Here is a 19,800-nt window from a genome sequence, read left to right as displayed (position 1 = left end):
CAGGTGTGCCTCCATATGCACGCCCCGCATGACTCTCACTGGGTTTTGGTGAAGCGTATTCTCCATTACATACGCGGCATCATGTCCTTGGGACTCACCCTGACGGCCTCCGCCTCCACCGACCTCGTGGCCTACTCGGATGCTGACTGGGCTGGCTGCCCCGACACGCGACGCTCTACGTCAGGCTACTGCGTCTACCTTGGGCCCTCGTTGATCTCTTGGTCATCGAAGCGGCAGCCCACGGTCTCCCGCTCTAGCGCCAAGGCAGAGTATCGCGTCGTGGCTAATGTCGTGGCTGAGTTCTCTTGGATACGTCAGCTGCTACAGGAGTTGCTTTGTGATGTTCACAAGGCCAGTCTTGTCTACTGCGACAACGTCAGCGCGGTCTACCTCTCCGCCAACCCGGTGCACCATCGACGGACGAAGCATGTTGAGCTCGATACTCACTTCGTGCGCGAGCAGGTTGCCCTTGGTCGTGTTCGGGTTCTCTACGTGCCGACGAAGCAAAAGTTTGCTGATGTGATGACTAAGGGATTGCCTACTCCCATCTTCGAGGAGTTTCGGTCCAGTCTTTGTGTCTCCAGCGACGCTTCGACTGCCGGGGGGGGGGGGGGGGGGGTTGAGTATCTATTTTATATTGCACGTGTATTGGAGTTGTGGCCCACCTCCTAGTCTTGTATAGTTGAGGTTGAGGCCTTCCTTGTATTATATATACGTGCACCAGTACCCCGATCAATACATCGTATTGTAAATCATCTATCCACACCAACGAAATCGATCTCCTTGTTCGCTCCTGGTCGATTTTGCCCAGAGAGCTTACTGATACAATAGATGGGTGTGTGATGTGTGGTTGGTGAGTTTAGTATCGTCCCTTGAATTGGATGAATTTCATCATAAGAAAAAAAAAGAATCTGGTCATAGTAAATTGGGTGTCATATGATTTTTTAGCTGAAGGATGGCCGTAGCGGTGGCTCAAGCTCTGCCTCTGCCACACACACACACTATTGGGCCGCCCCAACATAGGAGTGGCGGATCTGGTCGAGAATGGCGCTTCTCCCATGGTCGGCGCGGTCGGCGCCTCTCACGATCGCTCTCCAATCATGATGAGCAAAACACATAACGTCACCCAGTCCATGCAATATTTTTTCTATCTCCATCCACTTAATTAATTCATAGAAGGTAAAGTCTATGCGTCTTAAACAAACTCAATTATCAAACAATATGGCTCAACCTGGCAGTTGGGTCAGGTTTGGTCGGGTCGACCTCAACAAAACTCATACCCGAATGCTTATCGGGTCCATCATAGACCCACGACCCTACCCATGGGTAGGAAATCACACCCATGCCCAAACCCATTGGGTAAGCCAACCCAATCGGGCACCCATCGGGCATTTCAATACAAACAATTTTTTTACAGCCTTACTACTTTTTTTAGATGAAGGATGGTGGCCCATATCCTATCCATTCGGGTCGGGTGCCCATGGGCGCGACCTCCCATGGGTCGGATTGCCGGGTTGAAATATGGTGTTGATGGACAGGAAGGTTTAGCTAAGCTAAATAATTGTCTGCAATTCATTATAAGATTTGTAAATTAGATTATACAAATTTTGGATAACAATCTTTTTTTAAGTTTCAATCTATTATCAAAATTCATCGAAAGTACAAAGAATCTCAAACTGAATAAAAGTTGTATCGAGATTCCGAGAGCACCCAACAACTACTACCACTGTTAGAATGAGCCGTCGACCCGCCGTTGTCGTCGCTCTCCTACCGAAGCCGGCTTGACCTTGTCGATGACAACCCGTAAAGTCTTCGTGCGCGTGCCCCTAAGGACCAGTGCGCCCGGAGCCGCAGTTGTCGTCGTTGAACTGTTGAATAGATCTGAAGCAGCTGACACAAAATATCCCGACAAGACGAGAAAACCTAACCTTAGCGGCCCAAGAAGACGGTAGGAATCAACGTCGGAGCTCCGTTGAATACACCCAAATGGACGATCTTAAGGAGGATCAAAGTCCGAAAGACAAACTCAAAGAAGAGGTGCCGCCATCCGTCCAAAAGACAAAACAAAAACCTAACCTAAACCACTAATCAGAGCGGAGGCACCGGACCCCCCCGCCCCCCTCCCCGGTCACCAGCCACCGGAGGGACAGGGCAGAGGGGAGGTGAATCTATAGGCTCGTTGGTAAAGTTTGGAGGGAAGTGTTTACCGTAGCCATCAAGGGAAGAAAAACCTAATCTCTACTTCTTCTAAATTTGGATAACAATCTATTGAGCACTTGACACCAAACTTTCTGCACATGAGTTTTGTACTTTGTAGCACCGACCTCTTACGTGTAGATGAAATTAGGTGTGGTGCTACGTACCATATTTTTCTATGTGCTACGTGGATCATGCAAAGCGCTCTTATTTTGGCAACAAGTGTCCTTTATCCGAACAAAAAAGAAAAGAGAAGGACGTGGCCCTGGTCTATCCAAAGCAGATTAAGACACCAATGATTGTGTGTTTTTTTTGTTTTTAACCAATAATTGTGTTTCTTTTTGTTTTTAATCAATAATCGTGTTACCATGTATACTTTATAAGCACGTAGATTCAGGTGGGGATTCTCTTCCCCCTGTGATTGTTTAAACAAATATAAGCACGTATAGCTGTTAGTTTGATGAAATTGTTCTTGCTTTTTTTTTTTGAAAAATATAATACAGACCCTCACAACACGTATGCAAACTTACTCCCTGTGAATAATACAGTCCCATCTTCGTTAAAGTTGAACTCAGCAGACTGTCATTTTTTCCAGAGTGACCTATGCCGCACTGCACCGACGGCACGAGCATCATCAGCAAATACTGGAGACAACTCCAAGTCCTTCTCCGAGACGTTGAGAACATCCGCATCCATATCCATGCAGACACTGAAAACCTGGGATTGCACTAATCTCCCATATTATTATTTTTACCCCAATCATGCAACCTTAAAAAGGAAGAGAAAAAGCACTCCAATCAGTCAGGTTGGTGCTCCATATCCTTGGCCAACCACGACCAATAATGTAAGCCACCAGCCCTCGTTTCAGACCCAGCCCGGCACGCGACGACACACAAGACAGAGCCCTCGCTCCTTCAAATACCTGACATCCCTATCCTATCGACCAAGAGCGAGAGTGAGTGACAGCATCGTTAGTACCTATCGAACGACCAAGAGCGAGACGAGAGTGAGTGACACCGCCTATCGGTTGCAAATGGCTGTCAAGGTCGTCGCCGGGAAGACCCCTGCCGCTCAGCCCAAGAGCGTGGGGCGGCGGCTGTGGCGCCTGGCGCGCACCGTCGTCTACCTTCTGCGCCGCGGCGCGCTGTCGTCCGGGCGTAAGCTCGCCATGGACCTCCACCGCACCAGGGACGCCAGCAAGGCCCTCGCCGGCTTCGCCAACTTCCACGGCCGCGGCGCGGTTCGCTCTTGCTCCTCCTTCGTCGCAGCGAAGCACCGTGACGACGAAACCGCCGGCTGTTACAACAGCTACGACGCGGCAGACATCGCGAGGGCGTTCGAGATGCTCAACGACGGCGGGCGGCACCTCTTCGACGACGAGGATGGGGGGCTCGCGGCGGCGACGCCCTCTCCCGCCGCGTGGGCGTCGCCGGCCTTCGGGCGCAGCGCGGCTACGGGCCAGCTGCGCATCATCGACTCGCCGTTCACGGCGGGCGAGCACCAGCAGGTGGACAGGAAAGCCGACGAGTTCATCAGGAGGTTCTACCAGCAACTGCGTGCCCAGAAGAGCGTCTCCGCCACGCCGGAAAGCCGCGGCCACGTCCCAAGGCTGGTCGCCGCTCAATTTTAGAAATATTAGCGATGGACTGCTCGAGGCGGCCGCCGGTCGCCCGGCACGGGGAGCACAACGCTGCCATGTCTTCATCTTCAGACAACGTAAATCATCCACATGACCACATCCTCTGTAAACGACCAAACGTGAAACATTGTGCAATTTGAATTGTGGTGGTACGCTTGTATTGCTGTGTCGCTTTGGCTATCTGTCGTCCGGGGACTGTCAGTGACCCGGGTGAAAGCAGGCTACATCTACAGCTGTGGGTACATAGAAAGAAGGCATGGGAGGAGCTGGAAAATACATGGTTGAACCCGGCACTTCAGAAAACACATTTTTAATTGCCAAAATATTCTGAGAAACAGTTCCACACGTGCAGCTCCACATTGAAAAACAACATTTTCTTTTGGCCCGCGCAAACAAGACCAAAAAAATGTGTCGTGAAACGCTATTTAGAAGCACTGAAAATTGTCTTTTTTGAGGAGGCAAAAGAAAAAGGCATTTTTCTCGCAAAATTTTGTGTCGCACACATATTTTGTTTTGAAAATTTACATGTTTTAAAACATGTTTAAAATGCCTTTTTGAAAAGTGGGTTCATACGTACCAGGTTTCAAAGATGTTCAGTTCGGATACAAACTTACGTCGACTACAAACTACTGCAAACTACTAAGAGATTGTCCCAGTCAATGTCGGAGCTCAATCACCCTTGAGGGACCAGCCTCGTCGTCCTCCTCCTTCTTCTTTTCCTTCCTCACCCCCTTCTTCACCGGCTTGTCCCGATGCACCGAGTACTCATACTCCTCCAACGCGAGGTGCATATTTTCCGCCCTAAACCTCGCCATGGTAACCTCATCCCACCGATGTGTTGGAAATATGCCCTAGAGGCAATAATAAATTAGTTATTATTATATTTCCTTGTTCATGATAATCGTTTATTATCCATGCTATAATTGTATTGATAGGAAACTCAGATACATGTGTGGATACATAGACAACACCATGTCCCTAGTAAGCCTCTAGTTGACTAGCTCGTTGATCAATAGATGGTTACGGTTTCCTGACCATGGACATTGGATGTCATTGATAACGGGATCACATCATTAGGAGAATGATGTGATGGACAAGACCCAATCCTAAGCCTAGCACAAAGATCGTGTAGTTCGTATGCTAAAGCTTTTCTAATGTCAAGTATCATTTCCTTAGACCATGAGATTGTGCAACTCCCGGATACCGTAGGAGTGCTTTGGGTGTGCCAAACGTCACAACGTAACTGGGTGGCTATAAAGGTACACTACAGGTATCTCCGAAAGTGTCTGTTGGGTTGGCACGAATCGAGACTGGGATTTGTCACTCCGTGTAAGCGGAGAGGTATCTCTGGGCCCACTCGGTAGGACATCATCATAATGTGCACAATGTGATCAAGGAGTTGATCACGGGATGATGTGTTACGGAACGAGTAAAAGAGACTTGCCGGTAACGAGATTGAACAAGGTATCGGGATACCGACGATCGAATCTCGGGCAAGTACAATACCGCTAGACAAAGGGAATTGTATACGGGATTGATTAAGTCCTTGACATCGTGGTTCATCCGATGAGATCATCGTGGAACATGTGGGAGCCAACATGGGTATCCAGATCCCGCTGTTGGTTATTGGCCGGAGAGTCATCTCGGTCATGTCTGCATGTCTCCCGAACCCGTAGGGTCTACACACTTAAGGTTCGGTGACGCTAGGGTTATAGAGATATTAGTATGCGGTAACCCGAAAGTTGTTCGGAGTCCCGGATGAGATCCCGGACGTCACGAGGAGTTCCGAAATGGTCCGGAGGTAAAGAATTATATATAGGAAGTGCTATTTCGGCCATCGGGACAAGTTTCGAGGTCACCGGTATTGTACCGGGACCACCGGAAGGGTCCCGGGGGTCCACCGGGTGGGGCCACCTGCCCCGGGGGGCCACATGGGCTGTAGGGGGTGCGCCTTGGCCTACATGGGCCAAGGCACCAGCCCCAAGAGGCCCATGCGCCAAGAGAAGAGGAAAAAGGGAGAGTCCTAAAAGGGGAAGGCACCTCCGAGGTGCCTTGGGGAGGATGGACTCCTCCCCCCCCCCTTGGCCGCACCCTTCCTTGGAGGAAGGGGCAAGGCTGCGCCCTCCCCCTCTCCCTTGGCCCTATATATAGTGGGGGGAAGAGAGGGCAACCATACCTAAGCCCTGGCGCCTCCCTCTCCCTCCCATGACACATCTCCCTCCTCCCGCAGCGCTTGGCGAAGCCCTGTTGGAATCCCGCTACTTCCACCACGCCGTCGTGCTGCTGGATCTCCATCAACCTCTCCCTCCTCCTTGCTGGATCAAGGCGTGGGAGACTTCTCCGTTCCGTACGTGTGTTGAACGCGGAGGTGCCGTCCGTTCGGCGCTAGGATCATCGGTGATTTGGATCACGACGAGTACGACTCCATCAACCCCGTTCTCTTGAACGCTTCCGCGCGCGATCTACAAGGGTATGTAGATCCACTCCTCCCTCGTTGCTAGATGACTCCATAGATTGATCTTGGTGACACGTAGAAATTTTTTGAATTTCTGCTACGTTCCCCAACAGTGGTATCAGAGCTAGGTCTATGCGTAGTTTCTATGCACGAGTAGAACACAAAGTAGTTGTGGGCGTTGATTTTGTTAAATATGCTTGCCGTTACTAGTCTTATCTTGATTCGACGGCATCGTGGGATGAAGCGGCCCGGACCGACCTTACACGTACTCTTACGTGAGACTGGTTCCACCGACTGACATGCACTAGTTGCATAAGGTGGCTAGCGGGTGTCTGTCTCTCCCACTTTAGTCGGATCGGATTCGATGAAAAGGGTCCTTATGAAGGGTAAATAGCAATTGGCATATCACGTTGTGGTTTTGCGTAGGTAAGAAACGTTCTTGCTAGAAACCCATAGCAGCCACGTAAAACATGCAAACAACAATTAGAGGACGTCTAACTTGTTTTTGCAGGGTGTGCTATGTGATGTGATATGGCCAAAAGGATGTGATGAATGATATATGTGATGTATGAGATTGATCATGTTCTTGTAATAGGTATCACGACTTGCATGTCGATGAGTATGACAACCGGCAGGAGCCATAGGAGTTGTCTTAATTTATTTATGACCTGCGTGTCAACATAAACGTCATGTAATTAGTTTACTTTATTGCTAACCATGAAGACACGATGATGGAGATCATGATGATGGAGATCATGGTGTCATGCCGGTGGCAAGATGATCATGGAGCCCCAAGATGGAGATCAAAGGAGCTATATGATATTGGCCATATCATGTCACTATTATTTGATTGCATGTGATGTTTATCATGTTTATACATCTTATTTGCTTAGAACGACGGTAGTAAATAAGATGATCCCTCATTACAATTTCAAGAATGTGTTCTCCCCTAACTGTGCACCGTTGCTAAAGTTCGTCGTTTCGAAGCACCACGTGATGATCGGGTGTGATAGATCCTTACGTTCACATATAACGGGTGTAAGACAGTTTTACACATGCAAAACACTTAGGGTTAACTTGACGAGCCTAACATGTGCATAGACATGGCCTCGGAACACAAGAGACCGAAAGGTCGAGCATGAGTCGTATGGTAGATACGATCAACATGAAGATGTTCATCGATGATGACTAGTCCGTCTCACGTGATGATCGGACACGGCCTAGTTGACTCGGATCATGTAATCACTTAGATGACTAGAGGGATGTCTATCTGAGTGGGAGTTCATTAGATGAACTTAATTATCCTGAACATAGTCAAAAGGTCTTCGCAAATTATGTCGTAGCTCGCGCTTCAGTTCTACTGTTTAGATATGTTCCTAGAGAAAATTTAGTTGAAAGTTGATAGTAGCAATTATGCGGACTAGGTCCGTAAACTGAGGATTGTCCTCATTGCTTCATAGAAGGCTTATGTCCTTAATGCACCGCTCAGTGTGCTGAACCTCGAACGTTGTCTGTGGATGTTGCGAACATCTGACATACACGTTTTGATAACTACATGATAGTTCAGTTAAACGGTTTAGAATTGAGGCACCGAAAATGTTTTTGAAACGTCGCAAAACATATGAGATGTTTTGAGGGCTGAAATTGGGATTTCAGGCTCGTGCCCACGTCAAAAGGTATAAGACCTCCGACGATTTTCTTAGCCTACAAACTAAGGGAGAAAAGCTCAATTGTTGAGCTTGTGCTCAGATTGTCTAAGTACAACAATCGCTTGAATCGAGTGGGAGTTGATCTTCCAGATGAAATAGTGATGGTTCTCCGAAGTCATTACCACCAAGATGCTAGAGCTTCGTGATGAACTACGATATATCAGGGACATATATGATGATCCTTGAGATATTCGCGATGTTTGACGCCGCGAAAGTAGAAATCAAGAAGGAGCATCAATTGTTGATGGTTGGTGAAACCACTAGTTTCAAGAAGGGCAAGGGAACAAAGGGATACTTCATGAAACGGCAATTCAGCTGCTGCTCTAGTGAAGAAACCCAAGGTTGAACCCAAACCCGAGACTGAGTGCTTCTTTAATAAGGGGAATAGCCACTGGAGTAGAATTACCCTTGATACTTGGTAGATGAGAAGGCTGGCAAGGTCGATAGAAGTATATTGGATATACATTGTGTTAATGTGTATTTTACTAGTACTCCTAGTAGCACCAGGGTATTAGATACCGGTTCAGTTGCTAAGTGTTAGTAACTCGAAATAAAAGCTACGGAATAAACGGAGACTAGCTAAAGGTGAGCTGACGATATGTGTTGGAAGTGTTTCCAATGTTGATATGATCAAGCATCGCACGCTCCCTCTACCATCGAGATTGGTGTTTGCGTTGAGCATAGACATGATTGGATTATGTCTATCGCAATACGGTTATTCATTTAAAGAGAATAATGGTTGCTCTGTTTATTTGAATAATACCTTCAAATGGTCTTACACCTGAAATGAATGGTTTATTGAATCTCGATCGTAGTGATACACATGTTCATGCCAAAAGATAGTAATGATAGTACCACCTACTTGTGGCACTGCCACTTAAGTCATATCGTTGTAAAACGCATGAAGAGGCTCCATGTTGATGGATCTTTGGACTCACTCATTTTTGAAAAGTTCGAGACATGTGAACCATGTCTATTGGTGTATATGCATGAAGAAACTCCATGCAAATGGACCGTTTTTGACTCACTTGATTTTGAATCACTTGAGACATGCAAATCATACCACATGGGCAAGATGACTGAAAGCCTTGTTTTTCAGTAAAATGGAACTAGAAAGCAACTTGTTGGAAGTAATACATTTTGATGTGTGCAGTCCAATGAGTGCTGGGGCGTGTAGTGGATATCGTTATGTTCTTACTTCACAGATGATTTGAGTAGATGTTGAGTACATTTACTTGATGAATCACGAGTCTGAATTATTGAAAGGTTCAAGTAATTTCAGGGTGAAGTTGAAAGATCGTCGTGACAAGAGGATAAAATATCTATGATATGATCATAGAGATGAATATCTGAATTACGAGTTTGGCACAGAATTAAGACATTGTGGAAATTGTTTCACAACTAATACAGCCTGGAACACCATAGTGTGACGGTGTGTCCGAACATCATAACTGCACCCTATTGGATATGATGCATACCATGATGTCTCTTATCGAATTACCATGATAGTTTATGGGTTAGGCATTAAAGACAACCACATTCACTTTAAATAGGGCACCACGTAATTCCGATGAGATGACACCGTATGAACTATGGTTTAGAGAAACCTAAGCTGTCATTTCTTAAAAGTTTGGGGCTGCGACGCTTATGTGAAAAGGTTTCAGGCTGATAAGCTCGAACCCAAAGCGGATAAATGCATCTTCATAGGACACCCAAAACAGTTGGGTATACCTCCTGTCTCAGATCCGAAAGCAATAAGGGATTGTTTCTGTTGGAAATATGCCCTAGAGGCAATAATAAATTGATTATTATTATATTTCCTTGTTCATGATAATCGTTTATTATCCATGCTAGAATTGTATTGATAGGAAACTCAGATACATGTGTGGATACATAGACAACACCATGTCCCTAGTAAGCCTCTAGTTGACTAGCTCGTTGATCAATAGATGGTTACGGTTTCCTGACCATGGACATTGGATGTCATTGATAACGGGATCACATCATTAGGAGAATGATGTGATGGACAAGACCCAATCCTAAGCATAGCACTAGATCGTGTAGTTCGGATGCTAAAGCTTTTTTAATGTCAAGTATCATTTCCTTAGACCATGAGATTGTGCAACTCCCGGATACCGTAGGAGTGCTTTGGGTGTGCCAAACGTCACAACGTAACTGGGTGACTATAAAGGTACACTACGGGTATCTCCGAAAGTGTCTGTTGGGTTGGCACGAATCGAGACTGGGATTTGTCACTCCGTGTAAACGGAGAGGTATCTCTGGGCCCACTCGGTAGGACATCATCATAATGTGCACAATGTGATCAAGGAGTTGATCACGGGATGATGTGTTACGGAACGAGTAAAGAGACTTGCCGGTAACGAGATTGAACAAGGTATCGGGATACCGATGATCGAATCTCGGGCAAGTATCGTACCGCTAGACAAAGGGAATTGTATACGGGATTGATTAAGTCCTTGACATCGTGGTTCATCCGATGATCTCATCGTGGAACATGTGGGAGCCAACATGGGTATCCAGATCCCGCTGTTGGTTATTGGCCGGAGAGTCATCTCGGTCATGTCTGCATGTCTCCCGAACCCGTAGGGTCTACACACTTAAGGTTCGGTGACGCTAGGGTTATAGAGATATTAGTATGCGGTAACCCGAAAGTTGTTCGGAGTCCCGGATGAGATCCCGGACGTCACGAGGAGTTCCGGAATGGTCCAGAGGTAAAGAATTATATATAGGAAGTGCTATTTCGGCCATCGGGACAAGTTTCGGGGTCACCGGTATTGTACCGGGACCACCGGAAGGGTCCCGGGGGTCCACCGGGTGGGGCCACCTTCCCCGGGGGGCCACATGGGCTGTAGGGGGTGCGCCTTGGCCTATATGGGCCAAGGGCACCAGCCCCAAGAGGCCCATGCGCCAAGAGAAAGGGGAAAGGGAGAGTCCTAAAGGGGGAAGGCACCTCCGAGGTACCTTGGGGAGGATGGACTCCTCCCCCCCCTTGGCCGCACCCTTCCTTGGAGGAAGGGGCAAGGCTGCGCCCTCCCCCTCTCCCTTGGCCCTATATATAGTGGGGGGAAGGGAGGGCAACCATACCTAAGCCCTGGCGCCTCCCTCTCCCTCCCACGACACATCTTCCTCCTCCTGCAGCGCTTGGCGAAGCCCTGTTGGAATCCCGCTACTTCCACCACCACGCCGTCGTGCTGCTGGATCTCCATCAACCTCTCCTCCCCCCTTGCTGGATCAAGAAGGAGGAGACGTCGCTGCTCCGTACGTGTGTTGAACGCGGAGGTGCCGTCCGTTCGGCGCTAAGATCATCGGTGATTTGAATCACGACGAGTACGACTCCATCAACCCCGTTCTCTTGAACGCTTCCGTACGCGATCTACAAGGGTATGTAGATCCACTCCTCCCTCATTGCTAGATGACTCCATAGATTGATCTTGGTGGCACGAAGGAAAATTTTGAATTTCTGCTACGTTCCCCAACAGTGGCATCATGAGCTAGGTCCATGCGTAGTTTCTATGCACGAGTAGAACACAAAGTAGTTGTGGGCGTTGATTTTGTTCAATATGCTTGCTGTTACTAGTCTTATCTTGATTCGGCGGCATCATGGGATGAAGCGGCCCGGACCGACCTTACACGTACTCTTACGTGAGACTGGTTCCACCGACTGACATGCACTAGTTGCATAAGGTGGCTAGCGGGTGTCTGTCTCTCCCACTTTAGTCGGATCGGATTCGATGAAAAGGGTCCTTATGAAGGGTAAATAGCAATTGGCATATCACGTTGTGGTCTTTGCGTAGGTAAGAAACGTTCTTGCTAGAAACCCATAGCAGCCACGTAAAACATGCAAACAACAATTAGAGGACGTCTAACTTGTTTTTGCAGGGTTTGCTATGTGATGTGATATGGCCAAAGGTTGTGATGAATGATATATGTGATGTATGAGATTGATCATGTTCTTGTAATAGGAATCACGACTTGCATGTCGATGAGTATGACAACTGGCAGGAGCCATAGGAGTTGTCTTTATTTATTTATGACCTGCGTGTCAACATAAATGTCATGTAATTACTTTACTTTATTGCTAACCGTTAGCTGTGGAAGTAGAAGTAATAGTTGGCGAGACAACTTCAAGAAGACACGATGATGGAGATCATGATGATGGAGATCATGGTGTCATGCCGGTGACGATGATGATCATGGAGCCCCGAAGATGGAGATCAAAAGGAGCAATATGATATTGGCCATATCATGTCACTATTTGATTGCATGTGATGTTTATCATGTTTATGCATCTTGTTTGCTTAGAACAACAGTAGTAAATAAGATGATCCCTCTTTAAAATTTCAAGAAGGTGTTCCCCCTAACTGTGCACCGTTGCGACAGTTCGTTCGTTTCTAAGCACCACGTGATGATCGGGTGTGATAGATTCTAACATTCACATACAACGGGTGTAAGACAGATTTACACACGCGAAACACTTAGGTTGACTTGACGAGCCTAGCATGTGTACAGACATGGCCTCGGAACACAGAAGACCGAAAGCTCGAGCATGAGTCGTATAGAAGATACGATCAACATGAAGATGTTCACCGACGTTGACTAGTCCGTCTCACGTGATGATCGGACACGGCCTAGTTGACTCGGATCATGTAATCACTTAGATGACTAGAGGGATGTCTATCTAAGTGGGAGTTCATAAGATGAACTTAATTATCCTGAACATAGTCAAAAGGTCTTCGCAAATTATGTCATAGCTCGCGCTTCAGTTCTACTGTTTAGATATGTTCCTAGAGAAAATTTAGTTGAAAGTTGATAGTAGCAATTATGCGGACTAGGTCCGTAAACTAAGGTTTGTCCTCATTGCTTCATAGAAGGCTTATGTCCTTAATGCACCGCTCAGTGTTCTGAACCTCGAACGTCGTCTGTGGATGTTGCGAACATCTGACATACATGTTTTGATGACTACATGATAGTTCAGTGCGTAATGCTAAATGGTTTAGAATTTAGGCACCAAAGATGTTTTTTGAAACGTCGCAAAACATATGAGATGTTTTGAGGGCTGAAATTGGGATTTCAGGCTCGTGCCTACGTCAAGAGGTATAAGACCTCCGACGATTTTCTTAGCCTACAAACTAAGGAGAAAAGCTCAATTGTTGAACTTGTGCTCAGATTGTCTGAGTACAACAATCGCTTGAATCGAGTGGGAGTTGATCTTCCATATGAGATAGTGATGTTTCTCCGAAGTCATTACCACCAAGCTGCTAGAGCTTCGTGATGAACTATAATATATCAGGGACATATATGATGATCCTTGAGATATTCGCGATGTTTGACACCACAAAAGTAGAAATCAAGAAGGAGCATCAATTGTTGATGGTTTGTGAAACCACTAGTTTCAAGAAGGGCAAGGGCAAGAAGGGATACTTCATGAAACGGCAAATCAGCTGCTGCTCTAGTGAAGAAACCCAAGGTTGAACCCAAACCCAAGACTAAGTGCTTCTGTAATAAGGGGAACAGCCACTGGAGCAGAATTACCCTAGATACTTGGTAGATGAGAAGGCTGGCAAGGTCGATAGAAGTATATTGGATATACATTGTGTTGATGTGTACTTTATTAGTACTCCTAGTAGCACCAGGGTATTAGATACCGGTTCGGTTGCTAAGTGTTAGTAACTCGAAATAAAAGCTACGGAATAAACGGAGACTAGCTAAAGGTGAGCTGACGATATGTGTTGGAAACGCTTCCAATGTTGATATGATCAAGCATCGCACGCTCCCTCTACCATCAAGATTGGTGTTTGCGTTGAGCATAGACATGATTGGATTATGTCTATCGCAATACGGTTATTCATTTAAGGATAATAACGGTTACTCTGTTTATTTGAATAATACCTTCAATGGTCTTGCACCTTAAATGAATGGTTTATTGAATCACGATCGTAGTGATACACATGTTCATGCCAAAAGATATAAGATAGTAATGATAGTACCACCTACTTGTGGCACTGCCACGTAAGTCATATCGGTATAAAACGCATGAAGAAGCTCCATGTTGATGGATCTTTGGGCTCACTCGTTTTTGAAAAGTTTGAGGCATGCGAACCATGTCTATTGGTGTATATGCATGAAGAAACTCCATGCAAATGGACCGTTTGGACTCACTTGATTTTGAATCACTTGAGACATGCAAATCATACCACATGGGCAAGATGACTGAAAGCCTCGTTTTCAGTAAAATGGAACTAGAAAGCAACTTGTTGGAAGTAATACATTTTGATGTGTGTAGTCCAATGAGTGCTGAGGCATGTAGTGGATATCATTATGTTCTTACTTCACAGATGATTTGAGTAGATGTTGAGTATATTTACTTGATGAATCACGAGTCTGAATTATTGAAAGGTTCAAGTAATTTCAGGGTGAAGTTGAAAGATCGTCATGACAAGAGGATAAAATATCTATGATATGATCATAGAGATGAATATCTGAATTACGAGTTTGGCACAGAATTAAGACATTGTGGAAATTGTTTCACAACTAATACAGTCTGGAACACCATAGTGTGATGGTGTGTCCGAACATCATAACTGCACCCTATTGGATATGATGCATACCATGATGTCTCTTATCGAATTACCATGATAGTTTATGGGTTAGGCATTAGAGACAACCACATTCACTTTAAATAGGGCACCACGTAATTCCGATGAGATGACACCGTATGAACTATGGTTTAAAGAAACCTAAGTTGTCATTTCTTAAAAGTTTGGGGCTGCGACGCTTATGTGAAAAAGTTTCAGGCTGATAAGCTCGAACCCAAAGCGGATAAATGCATCTTCATAGGACACCAAAAACAGTTGGGTATACCTCCTGTCACAGATCCGAAAGCAATAAGGGATTGTTTCTAGAATCGGGTCCTTCCTCGAGGAAAAGTTTCTCTTGAAAGAATTGAGTGGGAGGATGGTGGAGACTTGATGAGGTTATTGAACCGTCTCTTCAACTAGTGTGTGGCAGGGCACAAGAAGTTGTTCCTGTGGCACCTACACCAATTGAAGTGGAAGCTTATGATAGTGATCATGAAACTTCAGATCAAGTCACTACCAAACCTCGTGGGATGACAAGGATGCGTACTACTTCAGAGTGGTACGTAATCCTGTCTTGGAAGTCATGTTGCTAGACAACAATGAACCTACGAGCTATGGAGAAGCGATGGTGGGCCTGGATTCCAAAATGGCTCGAGGCCATATAATCCGAGCGAGGATCCATGTATGGAAACAAAGTGTAGACTTTGACAGAATAGCTCGATGGTCATGAGGCTGTTGAGTACAGATGGATTTTGAAAGGAAGACGGACAATGATGGTAAATGTCACCATTAAGAAAGCTCGATTTGTCGTTAAGATGTTTTCCGACAAGTTCAAGGAGTTGACTACAATGAGACTTTCTCACTTGTAGCGATGCTAAGAGTCTGTTGGAATTATATTAGCGATTACTGCATTATTTATGAAATCTTGCAGATAGGATGTCAAAACATTGTTTCCTCGACGTTTTTATGAGGAAGGTTGTATGTGATACAAACCGGAAGGTTTTGTCAATCCTGAAAGATGCTAATAAGTATGCAAAGCTCCAGCTATCCTTCTAAGGATTGGAGTAAGCATCTCGGAGTTGGAATGTACGCTTTGATGAGATGATCAAAGATTTTGGGTTTATACAAAGTTTATGAGAAACTTGTATTTCCAAAGAAGTGAGTGGGAGCACTATAGAATTTCTGATGAGTATATGTTGTTGACATATTGTGGATCAAAAATGACGTAGAATTTCTGGAAAGCATATAGGGCTATTTGGAAAGTGTTTTTCAATGGAAAGCCTGGATTAAGCTGTTGGAAATATGCCCTAGAGGCAATAATAAATTGATTATTATTATATTTCCTTGTTCATGATAATCGTTTATTATCCATGCTATAATTGTATTGATAGGAAACTCAGATACATGTGTGGATACATAGACAACACCATGTCCCTAGTAAGCCTCTAGTTGACTAGCTCGTTGATCAATAGATGGTTACGGTTTCCTGACCATGGACATTGGATGTCATTGATAACGGGATCACATCATTAGGAGAATGATGTGATGGACAAGACCCAATCCTAAGCATAGCACTGGATCGTGTAGTTTGTATGCTAAAGCTTTTCTAATGTCAAGTATCATTTCCTTAGACCATGAGATTGTGCAACTCCCGGATACCGTAGGAGTGCTTTGGGTGTGCCAAACGTCACAACGTAACTGGGTGACTATAAAAGTGCACTACAGGTATCTCCGAAAGTGTCTGTTGGGTTGGCACGAATCGAGACTGGGATTTGTCACTCCGTGTAAACGGAGAGGTATCTCTGGGCCCACTCGGTAGGACATCATCATAATGTGCACAATGTGATCAAGGAGTTGATCACGGGATGATGTGTTACGGAACGAGTAAAGAGACTTGCCGGTAACGAGATTGAACAAGGTATCGGGATACCGACAATCGAATCTCGGGCAAGTATCGTACCGATAGACAAAGGGAATTGTATACGGGATTGATTAAGTCCTTGACATCGTGGTTCATTCGATGAGATCATCGTGGAACATGTGGGAGCCAACATGGGTATCCAGATCCCGCTGTTGGTTATTGACCGGAGAACGTCTCGGTCATGTCTGCATGTCTCCCGAACCCGTAGGGTCTACACACTTAAGGTTCGATGACGCTAGGGTTGTAAAGGAAGTTTGTATGTGGTTACCGAATGTTGTTCGGAGTCCCGGATGAGATCCCGGACGTCACGAGGAGTTCCGGAATAGTCCGGAGGTAAAGATTTATATATGGGAAGTCCTGTTTTGGTCACCGGAAGAGTTTCGGGGTTTATCGGTAACGTACCGGGACCACTGGGAGGGTTCCGGGGGTCCACCAAGTGGGGCCACCAGCCCCGGGGGGCCACATGGGCTGTAGGGAGTGTTCCTTGGCCTACATGGGCCAAGGGCACCAGCCCCACTAAGGCCCATGCGCCTAAGAGAGAGAGGGGGGGCAAACCCTAATGGGATATGGGCCTTAGGGCCCATATTGGTGCGCCTCCCTCTCCCATCCCCTCTTGGCCGCCCCCTTGCCTCCCCATCTAGGGCTGCTGCCCCCCTAGGGGTGGGAACCCTAGAGGGGGCGCAGCCCCTCCCCTTCCCTATATATATTGAGGCATTGGGCTGCCCAGAATACACGCGATTCGATCTCTCGTTGGTGCAGCCCTGCATCTCTCGCTCCCTCCTTTTCTGTGGTTCTTGGCGAAGCCCTACAGGATTGCCACACTCCTCCATCACCACCACGCCGTTGTGCTGCTGCTGGATGGAGTCTTCCTCAACCTCTCCCTCTCTCCTTGCTGGATCAAGGCGTGGGAGACGTCACCGGGCTGTACGTGTGTTGAACGCGGAGGTGCCGTGCGTTCAGCACTTGGTCATCGGTGATTTGAATCACGACGAGTACGACTCCATCAACCCCGTTCTCTTGAACGCTTCCGCATAGTGATCTACAAGGGTATGTAGATGCACTCTCCTTCCCCTCGTTGCTAGTCTCTACATAGATTGATCTTGGTGACACGTAGGAAAATTTTGAATTTATGCTACGTTCCCCAACATAAGCTACTTGAGCATTGAGCATCAAGATCTATAAGGATAGATCAAAACGCTTAATGGAACTTTCAAATGAGCACATACCTTGACATGATCTTGAAGGTGTTCAAGATGGATCAGTCAAAGAAGGAGTTCTTGCCTGAGTTGTAAGGTATGAAGTTAAGACTTAAAGCTCGACCACGGCAGAATAGAGAGAAAGGACGAAGGTCGTCCCCTATGCTTAAGACATAGGCTCTACAGTATGCTATGCTGTGTACCGCACCTGAAATGTGCCTTGCCATGAGTCAGTCAAGGGGTACAAGAGTGATCCAAGAATGGATCACAATATAGCGGTTAAAGTTATCCTTAGTAACAAGTGGACTAAGGAATTTTCTCGATTATGGAGGTGGTAAAAGAGTTCGACGTAAAGAGTTACGTCGATGCAAGCTTAACACCTATCCGGATAGCTTTGAGTAGAGTAACTGGATTCGTATAATAGAACAGTTATTTGGAATAGCTCCATATAGAGCGTGGTAGCTGCATCTAGGAGATGACATAGAGATTTGTGAAGTACTTACGGATCTGAATGTTGCAGACCCGTTGACTAAAACCTCTCTCACAAACAAAACATGATCAAACCCAGAACTCATTGAGTCTTAATCACATGATGATGTGAACTAGTTTAGTGACACTAGTAAACTCTTTGGATGTTTGTCACATGGCGATGTGACCTGTGAGTGTTAATCACATGACGATGTGAACTAGATTATTGACTCTAGTGCAAGTGGGAGACTGTTGGAAATATGCCCTAGAGGCAATAATAAATTGATTATTATTATTTTTCCTTGTTCATGATAATCATTTATTATCCATGCTAGAATTGTATTGATAGGAAACTCAGATACATGTGTGGATACATAGACAACACCATGTCCCTAGTAAGCCTCTAGTTGACTGGCTCGTTGATCAATAGATAGTTACGGTTTCCTGACCATGGACATTGGATGTCATTGATAACGGGATCACATCATTAGGAGAATGATGTGATGGACAAGACCCAATCCTAAGCATAGCACTAGATCGTGTAGTTCGCATGCTAAAGCTTTTTTAATGTCAAGTATCATTTCCTTAGACCATGAGATTGTGCAACTCCCGGATACCGTAGGAGTGCTTTGGGTGTGCCAAACGTCACAACGTAACTGGGTGACTATAAAGGTACACTACGGGTATCTCCGAAAGTGTCTGTTGGGTTGGCACGAATCGAGACTGGGATTTGTCACTCCGTGTAAACGGAGAGGTATCTCTGGGCCCACTCGGTAGGACATCATCATAATGTGCACAATGTGATCAAGGAGTTGATCACGGGATGATGTGTTACGGAACGAGTAAAGAGACTTGCCGGTAACGAGATTGAACAAGGTATCGGGATACCGACGATCGAATCTCGGGCAAGTATCGTACCGCTAGACAAAGGGAATTGTATACGGGATTGATTAAGTCCTTGACATCGTGGTTCATCCGATGAGATCATCATGGAACATGTGGGAGCCAACATGGGTATCCAGATCCCGCTGTTGGTTATTGGCCGGAGAGTCATCTCGGTCATGTCTGCATGTCTCCCGAACCCGTAGGGTCTACACACTTAAGGTTCGGTGACGCTAGGGTTATAGAGATATTAGTATGCGGTAACCCGAAAGTTGTTCGGAGTCCCGGATGAGATCCTGGACGTCATGAGGAGTTCCGGAATGGTCCGGAGGTAAAGAATTATATATAGGAAGTGCTATTTCGGCCATCGGGACAAGTTTCGGGGTCACCGGTATTGTACCGGGACCACCGGAAGGGTCCCCGGGGTCCACCGGGTGGGGCCACCTGCCCCGGGGGGCCACATGGGCTGTAGGGGGTGTGCCTTGGCCTATATGGGCCAAGGGCACTAGCCCCAAGAGGCCCATGCGCCAAGAGAAAGGGGAAAGGGAGAGTCCTAAAGGGGGAAGGCACCTCCGAGGTGCCTTGGGGAGGATGGACTCCTCCCCCCCTTGGCCGCACCCTTCCTTGGAGGAAGGGGAAAGGCTGCGCCCTCCCCCTCTCCCTTGGCCCTATATATAGTGGGGGGAAGGGAGGGCAACCATACCTAAGCCCTGGCGCCTCCCTCTCCCTCCCACG

At 46.4% G+C, this 19,800-nt stretch overlaps 1 protein-coding gene across 1 annotated transcript; it reads left to right on the top strand.

The window, feature by feature from the left end:
* The first annotated feature begins 3,077 nt into the window (after nt 1-3,077).
* Nucleotides 3,078-3,976, top strand: LOC147992859 (uncharacterized). The gene has a single exon (XM_087541634.1). It carries the CDS (start codon nt 3,230-3,232, stop codon nt 3,824-3,826), a length of 597 nt encoding a protein of 198 aa, XP_087397760.1. The 5' UTR covers nt 3,078-3,229; the 3' UTR covers nt 3,827-3,976.
* Nucleotides 3,977-19,800: the final 15,824 nt, after the last annotated feature.

Source organism: Triticum urartu, chromosome 1A (genome assembly GCF_056163025.1).
Source record: "Triticum urartu cultivar PI428250 chromosome 1A, HENAU_Tu73, whole genome shotgun sequence".
NCBI lineage: Eukaryota > Viridiplantae > Streptophyta > Magnoliopsida > Poales > Poaceae > Triticum > Triticum urartu.
Note: the sequence above shows the minus strand (reverse complement) of the source record. Positions and strands in the feature narration are given on the sequence as shown.